Source organism: Zootoca vivipara, chromosome 6 (genome assembly GCF_963506605.1).
Source record: "Zootoca vivipara chromosome 6, rZooViv1.1, whole genome shotgun sequence".
NCBI lineage: Eukaryota > Metazoa > Chordata > Lepidosauria > Squamata > Lacertidae > Zootoca > Zootoca vivipara.
Genome location: NC_083281.1, coordinates 18,712,209 through 18,737,480, shown reverse-complemented (window position 1 = coordinate 18,737,480; position 25,272 = coordinate 18,712,209). Strand labels below are relative to the sequence as shown.

General features: G+C 46.1%; 1 protein-coding gene across 1 annotated transcript; it reads right to left on the bottom strand.

The window, feature by feature from the left end:
- Positions 1-19,478: 19,478 nt before the first annotated feature.
- NANOS2 (nanos C2HC-type zinc finger 2) lies at positions 19,479-23,213 on the bottom strand. Its single transcript, XM_060275560.1, has one exon. It carries the CDS (start codon positions 20,955-20,957, stop codon positions 20,421-20,423), a length of 537 nt encoding a protein of 178 aa, XP_060131543.1. The 5' UTR covers positions 20,958-23,213; the 3' UTR covers positions 19,479-20,420.
- Between the last annotated feature and the right edge of the window lie 2,059 nt (positions 23,214-25,272).

The following is a 25,272-nucleotide window of genomic DNA, read 5'->3' as shown; positions in this document are numbered from 1 at the left end:
CCTCCAGATGTTTTGGCCTACAACTCCCATGATCCCTAGCTAACAGGACCAGTGGTTGGGGAAGATGGGAATTGTAGTCCATATCATCTGGAGGGCCGAAGTTTGGGGATGCCTCCCCTAGGCTGCCCTGGTTTTGAACAAAGCCACGCTTTTTCAGGAAATCGAGAGCTTTTCTGAGCATGCACTGACTGCCTCTTCATCACCACAGAGCCTCTCAGTGGCAGAAGAAGAAGGCGGCTTCCTAGACACTTATAGGGTGCGGCTTGCAAACCGGAGTCCAAATAATTCAGACTCAGTTCGGAAAACGAGAACACAAAACCTCCAAGTGTCCCAATTTTCCAGGGACAGTCCCGGATTTACAGAAGTTGTCCCAGTTTCCGATTTGATCCCGGAATGTCCTGCTTTTCCTTAAGACGTCCTTTTTGGATCAGAGAAATGTTGGAGGGTGAGCCGAAGAGAAAAGTAACTATACAACCTTTAGAAGACATCTGAAGGCAGCCCTATATAGGGACGTCTTTAATGTTTAATGTTTTATTATGTTTTTATATGTGTTGGAAGCCACTCAAGTGAGATGGATGGGGTATAAATAAGAACATTATTGCTAATATTATGATTATGGAATAGGACGTCCCTATTTTCATCAGGAAAATGTTGGAGGCTGTGAGAACGTCTAAGTCCTCCTTTTTTCCTTCATCCCCATTTCAATCCTCCTCCTCCTTTCTCCCTTTCCCATGGCAGGGTCTCTCCCTCCATCTCCTGTGCCTGGGACCCCACACCCAAATCCTAAACATCTCTCCCCCTCCCTCCCTGTTCCTATGGCTACCAGCGTCAGCCACACCGGCAGGCCATAGTGGTTGCCATGGCGACGTTTGGCATCTTTCTGGGCTGGGTAAACAAGGCCTCTGCGCTCTCCTGGCCTTTTCCCAATCTCTCTCCCCACTCCATTCTTGGACTGGGAGACGAATGGGGAACCTAGGGGCCGAACAATTTTGGGCAGAAGGGGTTAGCTGTCTGCAAGGATTCAGGACAGGTGAAAGTCTTGAGGCTGGTTTTGAAACCGTTCCCAAATTTGAAACCTAGTGTGTTGCTAAAATATATTTTGAAATATATATATGAACCTAGGTGAATACCAGCAATGTTGCAATTGTGGGGGGAGAAATTGAGAAGGAGTTTAACCAGAATTTCTCGAGATGCACCTCAGGCATTTCAAGATTTATTAGCGATGTCGCCTCACCTCGAGGAGAAGGATGTCATAGAGTTGGGAAAGGTACAAAAAAGGGAAACCAAAATGGCCAATACTTTTTGAGGCTCTCCTATGAGGAAAGATTTCAGCGTTTGGGACTTTTTCATTGAGAGAAAAGGTGCATAAGAGGCGGTACGGTAAGAAATTTGTGAGATTGTGCAGGGCATGGGAAAATTGGACAGAGGAAACGTTTTCTCCCTCTCTCGTAAGACACATCTTCACGTAGTTAAACTGCGGAACTCCCTCCCACAGGAAGCAGCGGTCGCTACCAACTTCAAAAGGGAATCAGACTGATCCATGGAGGGTGGATGTCAACAATGGAGGAAAAGCCCATCTATATCACTGTTCCCCTGGCACTAGAAAGGTTTCCTCGCCTCTGGTTTAGCAGGCAAGTGCCAAAACATTCAGTCGTGTACCTAAGAGGCACAAAGACCATCCGTCCTTCTCCTCCCCTGCCTCCAAAGGTACCCAAAAGGCATGTCCCTGTAGGGCGTTATATTTATTTGTTTCTAAAAAAAACACCTCAAGTCTCCTATGACATCACGGGCACCGTCACAAGGCAAGATGGAGGAGCAGTGGGTGCTGAGGGCAACAGGCACCAGCTTAGTGAGGAACTCCCAAGATCAGCCCAGATTGCTGCTGCAAGTTGAGAGGAGAAAAACTGGGCCGTCTTATGGGAGCGCGGCATCCTTTGCCCTTTGCTCACGGTTCTTTCCTGCATGTAGCTGCCCACCATGGCGGAGCGAGGGAGGAGGCTTCTCTTACTGGAGCAGAGAAATCAGAACCTGGTGAGCATCCTTCGGAATCGGAACATCCTGCCAGGCTTCTAAGGCCTCGCTGGACGTCCTTTTTAATGTGCAACCGGGGTGGATTTGTGATTATCACAACGCTGCACCGCCACCCCAATCTCTGAGCAGTGAGATATTTCCAGGGGTTTCAACACTCGCTCCGAGTCCAGTTTCCTTGGAAGGAAGGTCAGCGGAAACTGTGGCGTCCTTAGGCCAGGCATCCCCAAACTGCGGCCCTCCAGATGTTTTGGCCTACAACTCCCATGATCCCTAGCTAACAGGTCAGTGGTCAGGGATGATGGGAATTGTAGTTCAAAACATCTGGAGGGCTGAAGTTTGGGGATGCCTGCCTTAGGCTATAGGCTTTTATTTATTTGCATTTTATATTTGTTCCTTTGTATACAACCTAAGCATGAGAGATGATAGCCATTTACTATTATTATTATTATTATTATTATTATTATTATTATTTGCTGTTGTTGTTGTTTATTAAATTTGTATACAGCCCTATACCCCTCAGGTCTCAGGGCAGTTCACAGGATAAAATCACAATATAAAAACACAAAATACATAACCAAAATAAAAACATAGCACTCCCCCCTCCCCACTCAATTTTATGGAAGCAAAGGCTGATGTATATATGTTATCCCAGTGCTCAGCACAGAGTATAACTGCATTTCTGAAAATCTTTTCAAGCTTCAAACTCTAAAACCAAATTTATGATGTGGACACATCTGCTGTGTTGTATTCTTTTTGGTCAAGTTGCTGTCTGTTATCAATTCTGCGCTGGCAAAACCCTTGCTATTTGCAGGTGCCCGTGCAATATTAAAGAATATTCTTGTAGTACGGGAGAAAGAGTAGGACAACAAATGCGGATGTAAATATCTGAAGGGCTGTCCCACGGAAGAGGGAGCACACTTGTCTTCTCTTGCTCTGGATGGTAGGACTCGAACCAAGGGCTTCGAGCTACGAGAAAGGAGATTCCGACTGAACGCCAGGAAAAAGTTTCTGACAGTAAGAGCCGTCCAACAGGGGAATGGACTCCCTTAGGAGGTGGTTGACTCTCCTTCTTCAGAGGTTTTTAAGCAGAGGTTGGATGGCCACCTGCCATGGATGCTTTGGCTGAGTTTCCTGCATTGCAGGGGGTTAGACTGGATGACCCTCAGGGTCCCTTTCAACTCCACAGTTCTATAAGATGGAAGGGCTCTCAGCATTAACACCCCAACAGAGCTTGCTTCTCTATTTGTTGCAGCTTCGAATCCAACAGAGAGCAAACTCGCCTCTGTGTCTCCAGCTCAGCTCACACCCTAAAGCACTGGATTTTTTGTTCTGCTACCTAGCAGTTAGGCATGTGAAGGTGGGGGAGGGGGGAAGGACCCACCCATTTCTTCTAGGGCCCATTTATTTGGTTATGCTGACCATGGTGCTTTACTAGTCAGAGCTACTCTATTCCGAACTTAAAAATCGAAAGCGTAATGCTGGTGGTCAACAAAAGAGGTTTAAAGACTCTCTCAAGGCAAATCTTTAAAAAAAAATGTGGTCTAAACACCAACAACTGGGAAACACTGGCCTGCGAGAGCTCCAATTGGAAAACAGCCTTTACCAAAGGTGTCATGGGCTTTGAAGACACTCGAACTCAGGGTGAAAGGGAGAAGCGAGCTAAGAGGAAGGCACATTTGGCAAATCCTCACCGTGATCAACTCCCGCCTGGAATCCTACGTCCCCACTGTAGAAGGACGTGTGGGTCCAGAATTGGCCTCCACAGTCACTTACAGACTCACTGCTAAGACCCTGTTCTTACTCAGCCACGAGTGGGTGCCAAAGAAGACTAGTCAGCCAGAACCACCACCTGGTTTGGCAAGATTGGGAGGACCGATAAGAAGAATCTGCTGGATCAGGCCAATGGCCCATCAAGTCCAGTATCCTGCTCTCACAGGAGCCAAACAGATGCCCCAATGGGAAACCTATAGGCAAGACCTGAGCCCAAGAGCCCTCTCTCCCACAGTTTCTAACAGCTATACCAGGCATCCCCAAACTTCGGCCCTCCAGATGTTTTGGACTACAGTTCCCATCATCCCTGACCACTGGTCCTGTTAGCTAGGCTAGGGATCATGGGAGTTGTAGGCCAAAACATTTGGAGGGCCGCAGTTTGGGGATGCCTGAGTTATACGCTCTTAATTTTGTTGGCACCAGCAAAGGTTCTGGGGTTGCCAAACTGCTTTGTTCAAAATCCAGGATTTTGATCTTTTGGGATATGAAGCGAGAAATACAAGCTGCAGAGGAATTCCTGGGTTAGCCTTTGCAAACAAACAACACACACACACACACACACACACACACACACACACACACCTGGCCAGACTAGGGCCATTAAGAAACAATGGGATTGTGGGTGATGCAAGAGAACTGCCCTCCCCCCCCACACACACTTGCCCTGAGGTGTGAACAGAGGCAGGGGGTTTGGAAAGTTGCCAGGGTACCTGGGTGTGAGGTGACAGGAAAAGAGGGTTGTTTAGCAAGGTGTGCTGGGGAGAAGGAGGAAGAAGGCTGGGATCCATCTTGGGCAGGCTGGCTGAAGGCTAGTTGGAAGAGATCCCCCGGACTGCATGACTGCACTGCTGTGGGGTACAAGCCCCCTTCAAATGGCCATGCTGCAAGATCTGGACCCCCTCCATGCAGACTGAAGGTGTAAATAGGTGAATGAACCATATTTCTTAAAGCTATGACAGTCTCCACCGTGTTTCCGTTCTCCAAAGGAATACAGACCCTGGATGAGTGCCTGGAAACCCCCTGGGATCTTGCCATCGCTCGGAAGAGAGGGGGGGTGGCACCCAACTTTTGTAACGATATTATGGCATGCCAACTACCAGATGTTGGACACGGCACTAATGCAATTCAGCATTATCCATCAAGTTCAGGCAAATGCCACGTGCCAAGGGATGCCGATTGCCATATATACTGTCAAATATAAAAGAACGCTAAAATATGGGCATCAGGTTTTCAGCAAATACTCAAATAATTGAGGGCATTCAACGTCAACTTTATCAACTGGACGTTTTGGGGGGGAATTTGGAACCTTTATATATATATTTTGAGAGGGGTGTTACAAGATCTCATGTTTCCTCTCCTGTTTATTGTCTTGTTCTTTTTTTAAATTTCCTACAGATGGAGAAGATCAGATCCCTTCAGAAGGCAAACGCAAACTTGCGCCAAATGGTGAGCACCTTGGATCTTAACAGGAGGTATAAGGGGCCGTCTGGGCTTGGCATAGCATGAGTGGAAGGTCTATAGCCCAGCAGTGGGACATCTGATTGGGAAGCAGAAGGTCCCAGGTCGCATCCTGGCAGCATCTGCAGATAAAAGCCGGGAGAGAACCCAGCCTGTAACCCTGGAATAAGGAATGTTGCATTTGACTGTGCATCCCACATTATCACTGTCTCTAACCAAAATCCTCTTCTCCCGACCTTTGCAGAATTCAAGGCTAAGGGAGGAAAATGAAGGTGAGTCGTTTTGCTTCCCTGCGGGATTGGGAAAACCAGCCTCCTGGTTGCGGTGGGAACAGAGCAGCAAGGAAGGGTCCAACTAGTTTTGAGGACCAGATATGGAAAGACGGATTGGTCCTGCAGTGGCGTCTTTCCCACAAACCCATGGAGAGGTTTGGTTCACCAGCTGGGCGTCCTTGCCAGGTCCTCCCCCTTCTCAACAGGTCATCCAGGGCTGGACTGGACTTGAAGCTATTTGCTAGGATTCTCTGTTAGGGAAATCAACTCAGTTAATTCCAAACTAGCTCTGGATTTGATGGGAAATGGGAGCGTCCCACCCACTGATGCTGTTGGACTCCCATCAGCCCCTGGTCAGTGGTCAAGGGGCTGATGGGAGCTGTAGTCCAGCAAAATCTGGAGAGCCGCTGACTCCCCCCCCACACACACCTGCTTGCTCCAGACAGGTTCTTAGTTAATAGTCACCAATCTCACCATAGGAGAATTTGCTTTTTCTCACTATCTCGCCTTTCTTTCCTTCAGTTTTCAAGTCAACAGAAGAAATCTTACTTAGGTATTTCTGATTTATGCATTTGCTTGTTTATTGATGTGGGGCAGGGTTTCTAACCCACTTATTGGCTAAGAGTTGGCAGGTCAGCTGCCAAAATATTATATATTTATATATATCCCAGAGGTCTCAGGGCGGTTCACAGAAAAGATCAACATGAAAACCACAAGATATATGTGTATTTTAATATGTGTTGGAAGCCACCCAGAGTGGCGGGAAGGACCCGGCCAGATGGGCGGGGTATAAATAATAAATTATTATTATTATTATTATTATTATTATTATATAAACAAAATAAAAACAACAACCCAATAAAATATGCATATTTAAAAATTAAAACTTATATGCTCTACAAGTGCACTTTAAGGGCGGAGAACCATACATATGTTTATTGAAAATATTAATATGTGACTTTTCTAGTCATTAACAGCCTTGGAGTTTTTTTTTTAAGGTGGGGGGGGGTTGGGGAAGGAAGAGTAGGAATTGTGCCTCAGTGGTAGAGCATCTGCTTTTATTCTGAAGAGTCCTGGCCAAATCGTCAGAGAGCCACTGCCTGCCAGTGCAGGCAGTATCAAGCTTGTCTGAACTCACACCTCTTTATCCCTTATCCCTGCTGCCAGCCACTGTAAACAGTGAGTATTTGTCTTGCATTTATCCTGATTGGCTTGTGGGATATTTGCATATCTTCCTGTATATTTGCTGGTCAGACTTTTCAGTGCATTGCCCATCAATTTCCAGACCACAGAAAGTCCATTTTTATCATTATCATTATCATTATCATTATCATTATCATTATCATTATCATTATCATTAGTTTGGTGTTTTATAGGCACTTCCAGGCTATCATTTATTTGCAGGAGTGATTCAGTCACACACTAGGCTGCTTAGATTAAGTTAAAGCACTCTGTTGGCCTACCCTAGCACAACAAATCCGTTTTTTAAAATAAATAAATGACGTTTAGAAAGGAAGGAAGGAAGGAAGGAAGGAAGGGGAAACGAATTGGAAAGTGAAGGATGAACAAATGACCAAAAAAGGGGTGACCGGTAAACACGCCACAAACAAGTCAAGGTAGATGGGGAGCAAATGTTCCTTGTCACGTAAATGCCCCGTAAACAAATCGGAACAAATGCTCAAGAAAAACCAGATACAATCTAACCTCCATGTGAACTTGGTGCAAGTAGACCAGGATGAACGCCTGGTGTAGGCAGGTTGTCTTGGAGGTGACCAAGTGCTTCAGATCTATTTTATTTTATTTTTATTTTTTTAACGGTTATTCATTCTTTAGCTAATTATTCATTCTTTAACTAATGCTTGCTTTGTACACCCATTTGTGATCAAATTTTCAAGACCTCCAATCTTCCACTTGCATTCCCAAATTAAATTCCTTAAATACGCGCTTAAACTTTACTTTCTCCATATTATTTGACTTACTATAAATGTTATTTTATAGAATTATTTAAACACCGAAGCTCAGTCAAAACCTGCCAATGAATTGATCTTTTGACAATGTTCTTTTACATAGACTATATATATATATCCCACTCTCTGGAAAAAAATTCATCTGTAACATCTCTTAGTCTTGCTGATAGTCTCGCCAGTTCAGCGTACTATCTTATTTTATTTTATTTTGCCAGTCTGATTTAGATGCGGTATTCTCTCCCTTCCAACTTTTTGCTATTAGAATTCTGGCAGCAACTGTAACATACATAAAGACTCTCCTGTATTTTTTGGGGGGGATTTCATTTCCCATAATTCCTAGCAGGAAGGCTTCAGATTTTTTAGGGAAGGAGCATTTGAACATTTTCTTAAGCTCATTCTAAATCATTTCCCAAAATGGTCTGATCTTTTTACAGTTCCACCACATGTGGATCCATGTGCCTTTATCCTCCCTGCATTTCCGGCAAGGGTTTGTCCTAGGTCTGAAAATTTTAGCTAGCTTAACAGGCATTAAACTTAAGCTAGCTTCAGATCAATTTTAAAGGTGGAAACCTAAAGTTCTCGTATGCCCTTGAATATGGCCAGCAAAATGCGACAGTTTGCCCACCCACTCATCTGAACCCCCCCCTTCCTTGATTTTCAGAGACAACGACAAGATCAAGAAGAAAGTTCACCAGCTGAAGGAGCTTCAGGAATCTCTGGTGAGTCGTCCTTGGCATTGCCATTCTTCACGCAGGACCCCAGGATCTTTACGCTAGGTGGGGAGGGAGGCCGACCAAAGACACAGAAGGGAACGGGCAGAAATATGACCCCTGGCCTCATCCCTGCTGGCAGCAGCGAAGAACAGAAATAAATCCCTGGGTGACGTTCTAAGGCAAGCATATGCATGCTACACCTTTAAGGCACGTTCAAAGCACATTATTTCCCTTGAAGAATTCTGGGCGCTGCAGTTATTATTCCTAGCCACAGTTTAGAAAGTAGCCAGCGCTGGCTTGAGTTGTGGTTGGCATCTGTCTGTCCTGGGAGACAATGGAGGGGCGCGGCTTTTGGGTGAGTTCAAACTGCTGGAAGGTTGCAGCACCTGCTATGGCTGTAGAAACTGATAAAGGAGAGACATGTTTTGTTGCAGCCGGGGCAGGGGAAGGCGTCCGGTTGGGCTGCTGCAGATGCACGATAGAGTTTCTTCTCTTTCTGTTCCTCCCACCGGTCATTCCTCCTCTGGTCCCTGCTATGGATTCACAACCTGTCTGTCTGCAAGGGATTCCTACACGGCGAGGTTGATGTTGCCAGCCTTCATGTCATGTTTGCAGACATCTTTGCAACACGGAGTTGGTCTGCCAACGGGCGTGGGGCCTGAAGGCAGCTCCAATATTGAGGGAGCTGAAGCCCCTTCTCTCCCATAGTTGACGCCCCTGCTTCCTTGTAGTCCACCAAAACACAGGTTCAAAACCCGTTTTCTGCTGATGTGTGGCGTTGCGGATACAGTGGTACCTCGGGTTACAAACACCTCAGGTTACAAACACTTCAGGTTGCAGACTCCGCTATCCCAGAAGTAGTATCTTGGGTTAAGAACTTTACCTCAGGATGAGAACAGAAATTGCATGGCGGCGGAGCGGCCCCATGAGCTAAAGTGGTACCTCAAGTTAAGAATAGTTTCAGGTTAAGAACGGATCTCCGGAATGAATTAAGTTCGTAACCAGAAGTACCGCTGTAGTTGTATTCTGTCTCACCATGGAATATTTCTTGAGGTCTAAAATAATAAACGGTGACCTGGAAATCTTGGGTGCAGACCTGCCTCAATATAAACCTTTAAATATTTTGCTCCCTAGAGCAGGCATGTCCAAAGGCATTTCGGGGGGCCTAATCCAACCCGCCAGTCGGTTTAATCCGGCCCCTGTGGCAGTTTATTTCCTGCAGTAAAATCATTTAAAAAACACCTCTCAACAACTTCAATCCTAACAACTTTGGCTGGCCCCCACGGCTCTTCACTTCATCAAATCTGGCCCTCTTTGAAAAAAGTTTGGACACCACTGCCCTAGAGTGACTTGATTTCTTCAAGCGTTGACTACACTTAGCGGCCGTTTTTATGATCAACTCTTTCTCTCCTTCTTTACAGCAAGACGATATTTATGTTCTCGAAGAGCAGCTGTGTACGTAAGTCAATCGAGAGTCCCTGGCTTGAGGCTGCATTTTCAACCCCCTCTTCCCCTTTCCTTTTAAGCAACCTGGTTTGAAATGGCTCTTTGAAAATACTATTTTCTCAGTTGCTGTGAACTTGGGGCTAGGATGTGGGGAGACCAGGATTCAATTCCCCCACTCAGCCAGGAACCTCACTGAGCGACGTTGAGCCAGTTGCTCTCTGTTAACCTAATCTACCTCGCACGGATGTCGTCGGGATAAAATGGGGAGCCCCCCCCCCCTTTTGGTGGAAAAGTGGGGGTAGAAATTTAATAAATTTATTTAATATAAACAAACAAACACAATAATCAATAAGATAATTTGGGGTTTCATTTGAAATGTTTACTCAAGCATTTGGGGTGGGCTGGGTTTTAAATTCCAAACAGTTTGTTAAATAAAGGACTCAAAAAAAAATCTGTGTGATAGGCCACGATCCATGCTTGAAGTGCCTGCACATCGTTCCCCTTCATTTTGGCGGGTGCGCCATATGTGTGCTTGCACGGGAGAATGTTCCGGAGCTGGTGGCATGCGAAGGAAATGTTTCATTTTCGAAATGATTTAAAAAAAAAAAACCTGCGCCATTTCAAAAATTGTTTTGGGACGATTTCAAACCCCCCACATGCGTGTGTGTGTGTGCGTGCGTGCGTACACACACACACACGCCAAAAAAAGGGAGAGATTTGATTTTGAGATCTAATGCAACCTGGCATCTGCTCCTCAAATACAACTCGCCTTTCCAAGGAGAAAGAAGCGAAGAGGCGCCCACGGTTCAGTGATCTTCCTTATGCGCTACTTGGGTTAGCAGATGCTGAGTGGAAGGGGAGAGGGAGAGAGAAAAGAAAATGTCCCTGGAGTGAGGGGCAGTTGCCTAGTGACTATCAAAACAAAATGGAACTTATTTATAGCTTAGGTTATGGAGGGGGCGTTTCTGTCAGGAGCTGATTTTGTTTTTCATTTAAAATAGGGCTACCATATGTCTGGAATATCCCGGACATTTGCCCGTCGAAAATGATGTCTGGGAAAACCCAGGAGCATGGCAGCCCATATCAGAAGTGTTGGGTTTTTTTTGGGGGGGGGGGGCAATTTTCTTTTTAAAAAATAGCTCAAAAACTTCAATTTTTTGCAGTGGGATGGGGTGGGGGGGGGAAGAGATTTTTGCAAAAGAAAGCTCAACCATTTTTTCACTTTCTGAAATATGGCAGCCCTGTTTAAAATATTCCTTACCCACTCTCCACCATATAAGGGCCCAGGACAGGTTATAACAATATAACGTATCAAAACAGATAAAAACTGTTGCAATTATTATTATTATTATGAAGAAAAGGAAATCCGTTCCAGCCAGAACAGAACAGTACTGTATACATTTAGTGAAAGCAGCAGAGTGTGTAATAAAATATTGGAGGGGGCCACCTCCTCCCAGTTGATGGGCATTGCCATTCAAATGGTGTGTGCCCATCGTGTCATGCAGTGCTTTCTTTCTTTAAAAAAAAGTTTAGGGGGTACTCTCATTTTCCTTCTCATATTGAAATACTGCCGCTCAACGAGGCCAAACTTAGATTCGCAAAATGTTTAGGGGTACACATACCCCTGAGTCCGTCCCCCCCCCAGAAAAAAAGCACTGGTGTAATGCGATCGATTATGTGGGGCGGGGCTTATCTTCCCCTCCAATATTTTATTCAAGTTGGCGCCCCTGGTACCATATCACAATAAAGCGTCATGGCTTCTTCCCCGAAGAATTCTGGGAAGTGTAGTTTGTGAAAGGAAAGGTACCGTGAGCTGCTGTTCTCCTCAGAGAGCTAAAATCCCACAGAGTTCCCCGTGAGAAGGGATTGATTGGGAAACCACTCTGGGGATGATAATCAGGGTCTCTCAGCACCCCTTAACAAACGACAAAAGTACGTGCATGGTCTCTGTTCTCAGGTCGTAGAGTCTTTTCTGCAGATCAGTTATGTTCGATGTGAGACATTAACATTGTAAAGCTGTTTAGGGAAGCTTTTAATGTTTAACAGACCATTTTATTTTAATATTTTGTTGGAAGCTGCCCAAAGTGGCTGGGGAAACCCAGCCAGATGGGCGGGGTATAAATAATATATTATTATTATTATTATTATTATTATTATTATTATTATTATTATTAAACAGCATGAGGTTGGGGGAGAAGAGGGGCAAGCCCAGGACATAGTTGGTTGCCTTCTGTTGACTGCATTTATATTATTATATTATTTATATTATTATTCCAATTTGTTTACGGGGCGCTGAACTGGCGAGACTATCAGCAAGACTAAGAGATGTTACACAATCTCAGTAGTTTCAGGAATATCATCCCCAGTGCTGGATTTACATATAAACTAAACAAACTATAGCTTAGGGCCCCACTCTCTATTTATTTATGGTGGTAGATGGGAGATTGTCTGTGGCGATTGGGCGGGAGTTCTTTTGTCTGCATCAATGGCTGTTGTCGATTGGGTAGATCAGCGGTAGTCTTGCGTCCCTTCTGGTGGTGTGGTTGTTGGCGGCGGTTGGGTAGACGAAAGGTGCCAGCGAGGGTCTTTATGGTTAGTTATTTCTGTCCAGTCCTCCCCCCTCCTGGAAAAGCTCAACAACTCTGGGCACTTTGTGATAAATAAGTGGGTTTTGGTTTGCAGTTTGGGCACTCCGTCTCTAAAAGGTTCGCCACCACAGATAGAGGAATGGGCCCCACATATAGCATATATTCAACACAAGAAACAGCGACAATTTGTTGTTGACAAAGGACAGCTGGACCTCTAAAGGGCCCCATTACGTTCAGTAGCTGAGGGCCTCATCAAACCTAAATCCGGCCCCCCTGAACAAATATCGGATCACAAAAGGCTCAGCAACTTTCAGGGTGTCCTGGTTCTTTACGTTTTGAAATATGGCACCCCCTCCCCTCAAAGAGGTCCTTTCCACTGAGGAATCCCTCCTCTTCTGTCTCTCTGTCCACCAACCTCTTTTCTATCTATGGGGCAGCCCCTCGTCCCCAAGAAAACAAGTCTCCCAAGTTCTACCTGCCTGGTACAGTTCTGTCCCTCTCCTTACACCTCTGGTTTCCCAACCGCTTCCTTGGGGCATTCTAATTCTCCCCCCTCCATGACTCTCCCTTTCTCTGTAAGAACCCCCCTTCGCTTCCAGCCTCCCCCCTCCCCCCCAGTCCTCTTTGATCTCATTTGCTTTTTCACCCCATGGGCGTAGCCAGGATTTTCCTTGAGAGGGCAGACCTTTTGTTTGGGGGAGGGGGACAGAACCTCAGTTGACTATGTATTTTTATTGATTTTTTGGGGGGGACAGCTGCCCCTCCCTGCCCTCTCCTGGCTACACCCATGTGTCCTCCCCCCTCCGATCAAGTAAATAAATAAAAATTATTAGCTACTGACCGATTGCGTCTCAGATAACTTGGTTCGGTCCCCTATAACATAATGCCTCTCTCTTCCCCTCCCCCCAATAAATCCTGGCTACATCCATGTTTCACTCTCATTTCCCTGGCCAGATCTGTGGGTCCCGTCCCCACACAAACTCTTCTCCCACTTTGCAACCCCTTCTTAACCAACCTGACACTCCACCCCCCATTTCCCTTCTTGGGGTATACAGTCATACCTTGGTTTAAGTACGCTTCAGTTTGAGTACTTTCAGTTTAAGTACTCCGCGGACCCGTCTGGAACGGATTAATCCACTTTCCATTACTTTCACTGGGAAAGTTCACTTCAGGTTAAGTACAGACTTCCGGAACCAATTGTGTACCACTGTATATAAGTGTGTGTGTGTGTGTGTGTAGGCAGGGCATCCTCAATGGGACGGGCCTGCCCCTAAATTCCTACTGACATTGAGCATCTCCTCCCCTCCTTTCCTGCCTGGCAACAGCCCAGTCTGCCTTGTGTGCCACCCCCCCCCCCCAATAGCCTGGGAAAGAGGAGACTGAGGGGCATTATGAGATCCATCTCCATAGCGCTTTTGCTATTTTTTAAACTGAACAAAGCACTGTAAAACCACATGTGCCATCGTGACGGATTGCTTTGGAGTCATTTTAGCACCAATCAAAAAAATCTCCCCTCCAGCTGTCCTGTATTTTGCCTGAACGAAAGTGGCAACCCTCGGGTGAATCGGGTTTAATAGTAATAAATTTGCACCCCTGCTCTGGTCCTGGTTTTGCACCTGACTTCTGTTCTCTCCAAATGTCCTCCCCCCCCCCAGGTTCCTGTACTTGCCAAGGAGAGAGCAAAAGGTAAGTCCATTTCATGCCTTCTGTTTAAATGTGTGACATTTTAATGTATTTTAATCTTTGTTGGAAGCCGCCTAGAGTGGCTGGGGAGGCCCAGCTGGACGGGCGGGGTACAAATAATATATTATTATTATATATATTATTATTATATATTATTATTGTGGTGTGACTTTATCGATGACACAAATAATGAGGCATATGGTAAAGCAGCACCCATAGTCTGGAGCACAGTCTGGAGTGTGTGAAGCACATTTTATTTTTCCTTTCCCCTTTCCTATAAGTTCTAATTGCTACTGATACAAAATACCAGCCACCGGTCTAAGGAACACACAGTAATAGACATCATTTCATATCAGTAGCCACCGTAATAATTTTGGTATATGCACTTTGACGCAACGTTATTAACACGTTCAGAAACGTTTATTGTTTAATTTCTGTTCTATTTCTGTTGAAATATCTATTTTTATTTCCAATTGTTGTTGTTATGTTGTATGCTCCAGTGCAAAGATATATTTCAATCCCACCGTGTTTAAAGCTGAAAACAGTTTAAAGATGAAAATGAATAAAACCTACGATACAAAAAAAAAAAGTAAGGCACTTCCTGTTGTAGCTGGACTTCCCCTATTCTCAAATCTCTTCTTCCTGTCCCAAACCAGAGGTTTTTTCCCTTTCCTGGATCAGCCTGCACATGATCCTAGCACATTTGTGGCAATGTTTTCCTTGGTGTTTGTAACGGTGTGAAGGCTAAACTACAGTGCCCAGAATTTTCTGAGGGAAATAATGTGCTTTAAAGGTCTGACTTTGAGAACAGCTTTGCCTGGGACATGGATTCTGCTTCCCGAAAGCGTTCCCTTGCCTGCAATTGACTGGCGTGTGTGTATTCACACTCATTTTTCTCCCTCTCCCCCCCAATAAAGTCACCGGGCATGATTTGGATTAACAAGAGTTCTGGATTTTGCGTGTTACTGGCGGTTGGCAAATTTTCAGAACCAGAGTTTCCCACACTCGCAACCTTTGTGCATTCTTGGAAGATGCAGAGGTTATGTGCTAGGAACCATCCTTTTCCTCCTGGAAATCCCTAGTCCAATTAATGTGGGGTTTTCACCTCAGATGCCCCCACTTCCAAAAGCTTTGTGCGCTGCTCCTGAAACAGCCAAGACCGTTGAACCGAAAGGAGAGTGGTTGGCGTCATGAAGGACCCTGCTCTCTGTCCTGCCCCATCCATTTTTCTAACTTCTCAGCCGCACCATATATTTAAAGCACATTTAAGGCATGTACCTTCCCCCAAAGAACACTGGGAATGGTAGTTTACCCCTAACAGATTGATTAATTCCTGGCAATCTTAGCAAACTACAGTTCCCAGGATTCTTTGGGAGGACTCGTGCGCTTTAAATGCACTTTATACACCTCACATTTAAAGTGCATGACTTCCTCCAAAGAATCCTGGGAACTGTAAAAGTAAAGGTACAGGACCCCTGGACGGTTAAGTCCTGTCAAAGGCAACCATGGAGTTCCAGCGCTCATCTCGCTTTCAGGCCGAGGGAGTTGGCATTTGTCCGCAGACAGCTTTCTAGGTCACGTGGCCAGTATGACTAAACTGTTTCTGGCGCAACGGAATAACATGACGGAAGCCGGAGCACACGGAAATGCTGTTTACCTTCCCGCCGCAGTGGTACCTATTTGTCTACTTGCACTGGCGTGCTTTCGAACCACTAGGTTGGCAGGAGATGGGGCAGAGCAACGGGAGCTCACCCCGTCGCGGGGATTCGGACCGCCAACCTTCTGATTGTCAAGCCCAACACCATTATACTTATTTTATTTTTTATTATTCATTAAATTTGTACTGCATGCCGCCCTTCATCCAAAGATCCCAGGGCGTCTCAAACCCTCAGTGGGCTAGGAACTTCCCCTGCGTGCAAAGCTAGGCTCCGGTGGATTGAGCTGTCGAGACCAAGAGTGGGTCCAACCGTCAAGAAGGCGATTTCTGCATGTGCTGTAGAGGGAAGTGAGGGGCAGGTGGGGCTCGTCCACCTGGGAAGAGAGCCCACCTCTGATCCTAAACCTCTGCTGCCTTGCTGGATATCTTTGGCAGAGGAAAAGGCTCAGGAGTAGACCCTACACAAATCTGGAGTCCCTAAGGCGGTTGGGTGGCGCCTTGTACGCCTCCTTCCGGCAACTCCTGCATCCCAGCTGGTGCCAAACGTCTTGCTCTGCTTTCCTATGGACCACATCAGCGAGGCTGAGAGGCAAGGATCTTGCAGCCTGGCCTTTATAGATTAAACCGTGGGGAATTGAGAGACGTTGCTGCGTCTTAAATTAGCACAGATGGGGTGGGGGCTCACTCCTTTCCTTTCCTGATTTTGTTTAGGGAAGTTCTTAATATGTGATATTTTAATGGACTGTATTTTAATCTTCATTGGAAGCCGCCCAGAGTGGCTGGGGAAACCCAGCCGGATGGGCAGGGTAAAGGTAAAGGTAAAGGGGCCCCTGACCATCAGGTCCAGTCGTGTCCGACTCTGGGGTTGCGGCGCTCATCTCGCTCTATAGGCCGAGGGAGCCGCCGTTTGTCCACAGACAGCTTCCGGGTCATGTGGCCAGCATGACAAAGCTGCTTCTGGCGAATCAGAGCAGCGCACGGAAACGCCGTTTACCTTCCCGCTAGAGTGGTCCCTATTTATCTACTTGCACTTTGATGTGCTTTCGAACTGCTAGGTGGGCAGGAGCTGGGACCGAGCAACGGGAGCTCACCCCGTTGCAGGGATTCAAACCGCCGACCTTCTGATCAGCAAGCCCTAGACTCTGTGGTTTAACCCACAGCGCCACCTGGGTCCCAAATAATAAATTATTATTATTATTATTTCTCCTCAGAGAAGAAAACACCAAGCCACAGAGCCAGCGGGGAGATCAGCCCGAATTCTTTGCCACTGTGGGATGCAAACAGCAGCTTCCGGAATAAACTCTTGTCTTCTGTTTGCGATTTGGGATTCGGAAGGGTGACTCTGAAGTTCTGACGTGTAAGGCTAGCCTTCTGAAGGAGGCATGGGCAGTTTGCCCGGCTGGAAGCGGGACTTTCCCCCCTCACTCCCCCACCCCAGATCCCTGTCCAGTTTGAATCCTCTGCCAATGCACCATGCGATCAGCCACACCCCAGTGGTAAGGACAGCTGCTTGGCAGGCAGAAGGGCCCAATCCCCCTGCCTGAAATTCAGATAAGCTGCTGCCAGTCAGTGAGTACTGAGCTAGTAATGATCTGACTAGGTTTAGAAGGCTCATAGAATGATAAAGGGCTGCTGGGTTGTTTTTATTTTGATTATATATTTTGTGGTTTTATATTCTGTTTTTGTTCTGTGAACTGCCCTGAGACCTTCGGGTATAGGGCAGTATATAAAATCATTCATTCATTCAATCAATCAATCAATCAAGGGACCCTAGAGGTCATCTAGCCCAACCGCTGCAATGCAGGAATATGAAACCATCCCCTTATGGGGGTCGAACCTGCAACCTCGGTGGTGTTAGCACCACGCTCTATCCAACTGAGTTATCTAATATTTATGTAGCTCCTGTGTTCATTGTTGTGACAGCGCTAAGAACTACAGTTCCAAAAAGTATCTTTCCGTGGCAAATGCATTTTTATTTTCAGATTTGAAAATGGCTTTGCTTTGTCATGTAGACATGTCCTACCTAGAGCAAGGGAACCTCAGGTCCAAGGTAAAATGTGGCCCTCTAGACTTATTTACCTGGCCCTCAGTACTCGCTCCAGGTCACACCCTGTTTTCTCCTGGCTGGAATGCAGCCTTGAATTCTGATAATGCCTGAATGGAGGCTAGAGAAATTTCGTTGTTCCCGCAAGGGGACAATGACAATGAAGTTCTCTATTCTATTCTATTCTATTCTATTCTATTCTATTCTATTCTATTCTATTCTATTCGAGAGTGTTGGGTGTGGGTGAGTGTCAAACAGCTAACTGTACAAAGGCAAAAAATACTATATTCATTGCTCCACCCACCCTTTTGTCATTTGCTCACCCCACACTTTTCAACGCTTCCCTAGCTCTTTTCTAACTGCTGGAAGTTGCTTCTGAAGAAGTGTCTTTATTGTGCTAAGAAGAGTGACAAAGGGCTTCGATTCAACGTAACTGTGCAAATCTTAATTTCCAGGTTCTACCTGAATCCAAGCTGCCAAACACTAGTGGTGTGGAGCCACCCAAAGAACGTAAAATGAGCACTGGATCAAGCCCAAATCTCATCTAACCTAGCACTCTTTTCTCAAGTTGGCCAACCAGATGCCCACTTCTGTCCACCTGCTAGACAGATCCCTTTTCCTCCTCCTCGGGGCTTGGTTGAGAGACTGCTTGCATCCAAGGTGAACGGCCAAGCCAGCTTGGGCCTGTCTAGGATCTGAGCTTGCACCTTGCACTCCTAGCTTGCCTTTCCCTTTCAGAGCCTGGGTTTCTAACCTTCATTGGGGGGGGGCCTTTCTCTGAAGGACCTTGTTCCATTTGTTTCTCCACTTTGTTTACCATCGAAAGTGGGTCTGAGAGGCCAGATTGGGGTGGGGGGGTGGGAGCCATTTCCAGTGACCCTCGTTTCCCATCGCCCATTTCTAGAGATCGGGCCCCAACATCAGGGCTTTCTGTCCGAGACGGTGCAACCAACCGTCTCCGCTAAAGATACAAAAATTCCTCTTTTTCTGCCAGTTGCTCTGAGGGGGGGGGGGTCAAAACAGAGCGAATGGCAGCCATAATAAACCTTGCAACAGGCAAAAAAAGGGCCTTGTTTATATTCCAGCATCCTATCGCTTCTCACTTTGATGAAGGGAATGGATGCTTCCAGAACAGGTGTGGGGAAACTTTGGCCCTTCCAGGTGCTGCTGAAACTACAATTCCCATCATCCTTGCTTTTTGGCCATGCTAGCTAGGGGCTGATGGGGGGGTTGCAGTTCAACGTTTAAAAGTTATCCACTCCTTTTACAGAAGCTCAACCCCTCTGTGTGAACAGAGGCAAAGTCTTGCTGGTTTATCCACACTCATCAAAAAACCACATCTACCCCCCCCCCAAAAAAAAGGGGTGAATGTGATTTGTGAATGCTAAGTGCATCCATAATACCAAATTCCTTTCACTTAATTTCAACAATGTCTGCCGATCCCAGGGTGCAAAATCCAGCCCTATACAGGGAGGTTGGAGAAGGAAAGAATTATGTGAATTTCATGAATTCTGTGAAAGGAAAGGAACAGGGAGCACACATTTTGTTCTCCCCAACCTTAAAAAAAAAAAGTTTCTACTCCTCGTGATGGCTTAAAAGTGTGCAATTAATGCCTACTGAGATCCAAGAAAACAAAATAGAGACCAAGTAGGAGTTTTCACTTCACTGGTTAGTGGACATGAGGCGTTGGTGCCTTGCACGGTCCACACATAAGTGGAAGCATTATTTTTTTGCAGAGTTAAGGAAATATAGATTCCAGATTTCAGAATTTGCACAGGTTGCAGAAATTTCCAAAGTTTTCAAAGCATGCTAGAACATTCAGCTGCAATTATTTAAGGATTCCCCATTTTCAACAGGTGATCTTCCCAAAAAGTCCTGCTATCTAAGCCAGTTTGATTCCATGTTTGTGCACAAGATTTATGCACAGTCCTAGAGGTATTTACAAGGCAATATGCCCCATTGGCCTAAGCAGGACCTACTTCCAAGTACTGTAAACTCTCCACGTTACAATCAGGCTGTTGTTGCCTGAACTCTTGCAGGGAACCGCTTGAAGAAAATTCAACAGTTTGATGCAAGAACAAAACTGAGAAAGGCAATGATTTGATGCAAGAACAATAAAAAACTTGTTTATTAAACTTGAACAATCTCAGACGTCACCGGAACAAAACATCCATAATACCAAAAAACTTCTGAATTGCAAACACCACCACCCCAAGAGTTTAGATAAGAACCAATATAGATATAAATACTTTTCTTTTTAAAATATATATAAAAATATTTCTTTTTAAAACATATAAACTTTTCTCATATATACAAAACACACATGATATAAGAAACAAAATGGCAACTTTGGGATTTGTTTTAGAATTCTTTGAGGGGGAAATAGCTGCTTCCATCCAGGCAACAAGTGGCCCTGAAAAAATTTAAGACAATTGCAGACATTTTAAAAAAGCAAGAAACAAAAGTGTTATAAACTCACAGATGTTGGGAAACAAACTAGGCTGATTTCCATTCATCAAACTGAAGCAAGGTGCATTTTCATGATATCACGCATGTCCCAATGTCTTTTTAAAAAGATTACTTGTTGCAGCATTCATCACCTTCCAAGCAAATAATACAAAATAAATGTCTTAATTTAAATATATTTTGAAAGAGGAGGTTGGGTAGGGGCAAACGAAGTTGGCTTTTTAGGTGTTGCCGGTGTCAAAAATGTTGCCTGGCGATGTGTTCTGTCTTATCTCTGGTTCTTGATTACAGTACTTGTGGGTTGGTGGTTCTTCATTCCTGGGCTTTATCTCTTGACCTTGCGCCCGGCAGAGTTGCGTCCACACTTGCGATACAGCGATTGCTTCTCCTGGTTGAGCGGGCAGTATTTAAGAGTGTGGGCCTTGCCGGCTGTCGCGCCGCAGAGCGGGCAGGTGTAGTTGCGTAGGATGGGGCAGGCCACCACCCCGTCGGGCCGTTTCAGCGGGTGGGAGGTGTAGACGTTTTTGGACTCGCCGTTATGTTTGCAGAAGTTGCAAAGCATCCCTTTGGTGGCTTGCTGGGGGGTCTGCGACGCCTCGCCATTCGCCCCACCCTCGGAGCTGCTGCTCCCGCTGCTGGTGGCCCACTGAGCCAGGAACCCCAAGTGGTCTTCAAGGGGTCCCGGGGGCACATCATTGCAGTCAAGGGGGCCCCAGACCGGGAAACCAGCCTGCCCTCTCTTCCGATCCTCGATGATCTCCAGGATGACCTTCGAAAGATTGAGATAGTCTTTAAACCTGTCAAAATACTGACCCCCAGTCAAGGTAGGGGGATAGGACGGAATTGAGAATGATGAAAACATGGTCTGTGGTCAATGCTACACAGGCGCAACTCTCTTAAGTGATGTGCAGCAGACACCCAAAATGCTTTTTAGACAATGTTAATATTGGGGAGGTGGAGTCTGCAATTTAAAGGGCCAGGGGTATGAAAATATTTGTCCCCGCCTCCCCATACGTCCCCACCATGTCCTGAATTTAACCTTTATACGTCTAGACATGCAAGGTTTTCTGCAAAGAACTCATGACTTGACCAAGGACAAACAGACACACACACACACAGAGAGAGAGAGAGAATTGCCCTATTTTTCAGGCACAAAATTCGCCTGAAAACGTCCAGAGCTGGTTCTGCAAACACAACTGAAATCTCCTTTTGTGCCATGGGTCACCCTAGACTCAGCTGCATTCCCCTCTTGGATAAAAGACTGGTTTTAGGAAAACCAAGTGGCACTTCTTGCAGAAAGACACTGGACTTTGGAAACTTTCCTGCAAAAGAAGGGAATCGGTAAAGAAAAAGGAAGAAAAAAGGAGCATTCACCAAGAGGGTGAAATCTCTCCGGAATGCTTAGGGGTTATTCAAAACTATAATAATAGAAGCAGAGCTAGGATATATACCAGAAGTTTACTACAAGGGAAAGATGTTGACATGGTCAACTAGCAAGAGTCAAAGAAGCTACGAGTACGAGAAGCAACAAGGCTTCCTTCAGAAAATGGAAGACTTGCTGAAATTAGGACAAATAGGAACCTAAAAGTCTGGCCGAAGAAATGTTAGCAGACTGTAAAGGGTGTGGAAAATAAAAACAATCGAGGGACACATCATTAAAATGTTAACTCCAACATGTTCAAAAGTCTTTAAATGCCTCAGAAGCAGGGAAACAGCTTGACTGTTAGGATGACAGGAGACTTAAATGTGTGCTAAAAAGGAAGAGGAGGAGATGGCAGAAAAGCAGGATCCTTTGCCTTTTGTCTTCATGGCAGAAAATGTGGACGAGATCCCTGTGCCCGAACTGACTTTTCAAAGAAGGGGGTCTGAAGAACGAGGCAAATACTGGTGGCAGGAGATGAAATTCTAGGCCGCAATTACAATTTAAAAAGGGAACAAAGCACCAGGTCAAGGCTGTATCCTGTTCTATCCAATTTGTCAAAGAAATCAAATGCCAAATTGCTAGCAAAATATGTAACCTGTCCTAAGGCTGACCTCTGCCCCGGAGGACTAGAAAGTGATCATGCGGGGGGGAATCCAGTTAGCTGAAGGTGCATTACATTTGTAAATTGGTGGAAAGCGTTAAGAAGAATAAGATCACCAAGCATATAGAAGAAAATGAAGAATTTGCTGGAGAAGAATCAGCATGGCTTCTGCAAAGGGGAGTCCTGTCTCACTAATCTTTTGAATGCTAGTAGGGTGTGCTCCACAGGGAGCTGGCTTCAACTCTGTGCTATGTCTGCAAACATGACATGAACACTGGCAGCATCAACCCCACCATGTGGGAATCTTTTGCAGATGACCGCAGTGCCTGGAGACAGACAGTCAGGTTGCATATCCATAGCCGTGAGCAGAGGAGGAATGACCGCTGGGAGAAGCGCAGTGAGTCAAAACGCCATGGTGCATCTTCAGCAGCACAAACAAATGCCTTCTTCTGCCCCAACTGCAACGAAACATGTCTCTCCTGTATCAGTGTCAACAGCCATAGCAGGTGCTGCAACCTTCCAGCAGTTTGACCTCAACCCCAAAGGCGCACTCCTCTATTTTCTCCCCGAGACAGATGGGTGCCAGCGACAACTCCCACCGGTGCTGGCTAGTTTCTAAATGGTTGCTAGGAATTGTAACTGCAGTGCCCAGAATTCTTCAAGGGAAATAAGGTGCTCTGAATGGGCCTTGACACTGCTTGGTTATCTCCTGAGACAGACGGATACCAGCTTGGATAGGGGCGTGATAAGATAAGATAAGATATGATAAGATAAGATAAGATAAGATAAAATAAATCTTTATTACAGGTAGCTAGCTGTGTTGGGATAAACCACTGAGCCTAGGGCTTGTTGATCAGAAGGTTGGCGGTTCGAATCCCTGTGACGGGGTGAGCTCCCGTTGCTTGGTCCCAGCTCCTGCCAACCTAGCCGTTCGAAAGCACATCAAAATGCAAGTAGATAAATAGGGAAGGTAAACGGCGTTTCCATGTGCTGCTCTGGTTTGCCAGAAGCGGCTTTGTCATGCTGGCCACATGACCTGGAAGCTATATGCCGGCTCCCTCGGCCAATAATGTGAGATGAGCGCGCAACCCCAGAGTCGGTCACGACTGGACATAATGGTCAGGGGTCCCTTTACCTTTACCTAGCTGTGTTGGTCTGACGTAGTCGAAACAAAATAAAAAATAAAAAAATTCCTTCCAGGAGCACCTTAGAGACCAACTAAGTTTGTCATTGGTATGAGCTTTTGTGTATCTGAAGAAGTGTGCATGCACACAAAAGCTCATACCAATGACAAACTTAGTAGGTCTCTAAGGTGCTACTGGAAGGAATTTTTTTTTATAATTTTTATTGTCATTGTGATCCAGCAGCCTCTGTGGATGGGGACTTTCAGCAAGCTTTTGAAATCCTTCATTGAAGTTGGGATCAAGTTTAGCCATCATGGAGCTGGCAGAGTATCTGTTACGGCTTAAGGAACAAAGAGATGCAATGAATGGAGTGTTATCTCAATGAAGAATGTGGCATTCTCCCAAGGACTGGTGCTGAGTAATGAGACAGGAGGGCAGAGCATAGGAAGAGCTTGCTGGAACAGGCCAGTGGCTTACCTCCAGAGCCGTCTTTCCTATTGGGCTTACTGGCGCGTTGCGCCAGGGTGCTGGCCTCTCAGGGGCGCCCCAGCAAGTGGGGGAGCTGAGCAGCTTTGCCGGCAGCTTCCCCTTTTCCTGCACGCCCGCCAGCTGTGCCCCGTCAACCATATCTCTGGAGGGCGTGCAGCTTGCCTCCCAAGCCTCCATGGGAGGAGAGCAATCCCCACAGAGGCTTAGGATGGAAGCTGCGCCCCGCCAACTATATGGCTGGTGGGTATGCAGCTTCCTTCCCGAGCCTCCGCGGGAGGAGAGCGATCCCCGCAGAGGCTTGGGGAAAGGTCGATAACTCTGGGAAAGGGCAGCGGAGGGATCTTTGAACCATGGCGCCAGATATGCTTAAGACGGCCCTGCTTACCTAGACCACCATCCTGTTTGCACAGCGGCCGACCAGATGTTTATGAGGAGCAGGCAGGACCTGAATGCAACAGCAAATCTCCCCACTTGTGATTCCCAGAAATTTTGTGGCACAGTGCTTTTGACAGCGGAGGTAGGGCATAGCCACTGTGGTTCGTCTTATGAATCAGTCAAAGAATCACAGAGTTGGAAGGGACCCCCCCCCTCCCAAGGGTCATCTAAGTCCTACCTCCTGCAATGCAGCTAAAGCACCCCTGACAGATGGCCACCCAACCTCTGCTTAGAAACCTCCAAGGAAGGAGAGTCCACCACCTCCCGAGGGAGACTGCTCCACTGCCAAACTTAGAAAGTTTTCCCCCGATGTTTATTCGGAATCTCATTTCTTGCCTCACTGGGATCCTCTTGTTTGGAGCAGCAGAAAGCAAAACCTGCTCCGTCTCCTGTGTGAAAGTCCTTCAGATATTGGAAGATGGGATATCTTGCTTATTTATTTCGTAGAATTAAAAAGAGAGAGAGAGAAAACAAGAAAAACTTTTTTTTACAATAGTTTAGAACACGCAAAAAGTTAAAATACTAAAAAGGGTTATAGTTCATATCCACTTTCTAAGCATCTGCGTAGGCTTGTCTAAACAAAAAAGGTTCTCAGCTGGCGCCGAGAATAGGACAGTGAAGGTACCAGCTTGATCTCAATAGGCAGGGAGTTCCAAAGTGCAGGCGCTGCCGCACTAAACAACTGAGTTCTTACAAATGTAAAATGTGTGCTTTGTGACACCAGCAGTAATGCCAATTCTACCAATCAAGTAGGCCCATGTTGGGGGTAAGGGAATCTCGCAGGTAAACTGGACCCAAGTAGTTAAGGGTTTTGTTTACTAATAGATTCCCGTCAGCACTTGTGCTGCAGAATTATGCAGTAACTGCAGATTCCAGGTAAAGCCCGGGCGAAGCTTTACGCAGAACGTATTGCTACAACCCAGCCTTGCAAGGAACCCACATATGAACTTCTGTGGCAAGGTTTTCCCGGTCCAGGGACGGCTGTAGCTGTTGAGCAAACTGCAGTTGGTAAAAAGGCACTTCCAGTCACTGAAAGAGATTGTGGGATCCTCCTCGAGCATCTCTCTAAAGTGGGTGAATGGGCATTCGAGACGGAAAAATGCAA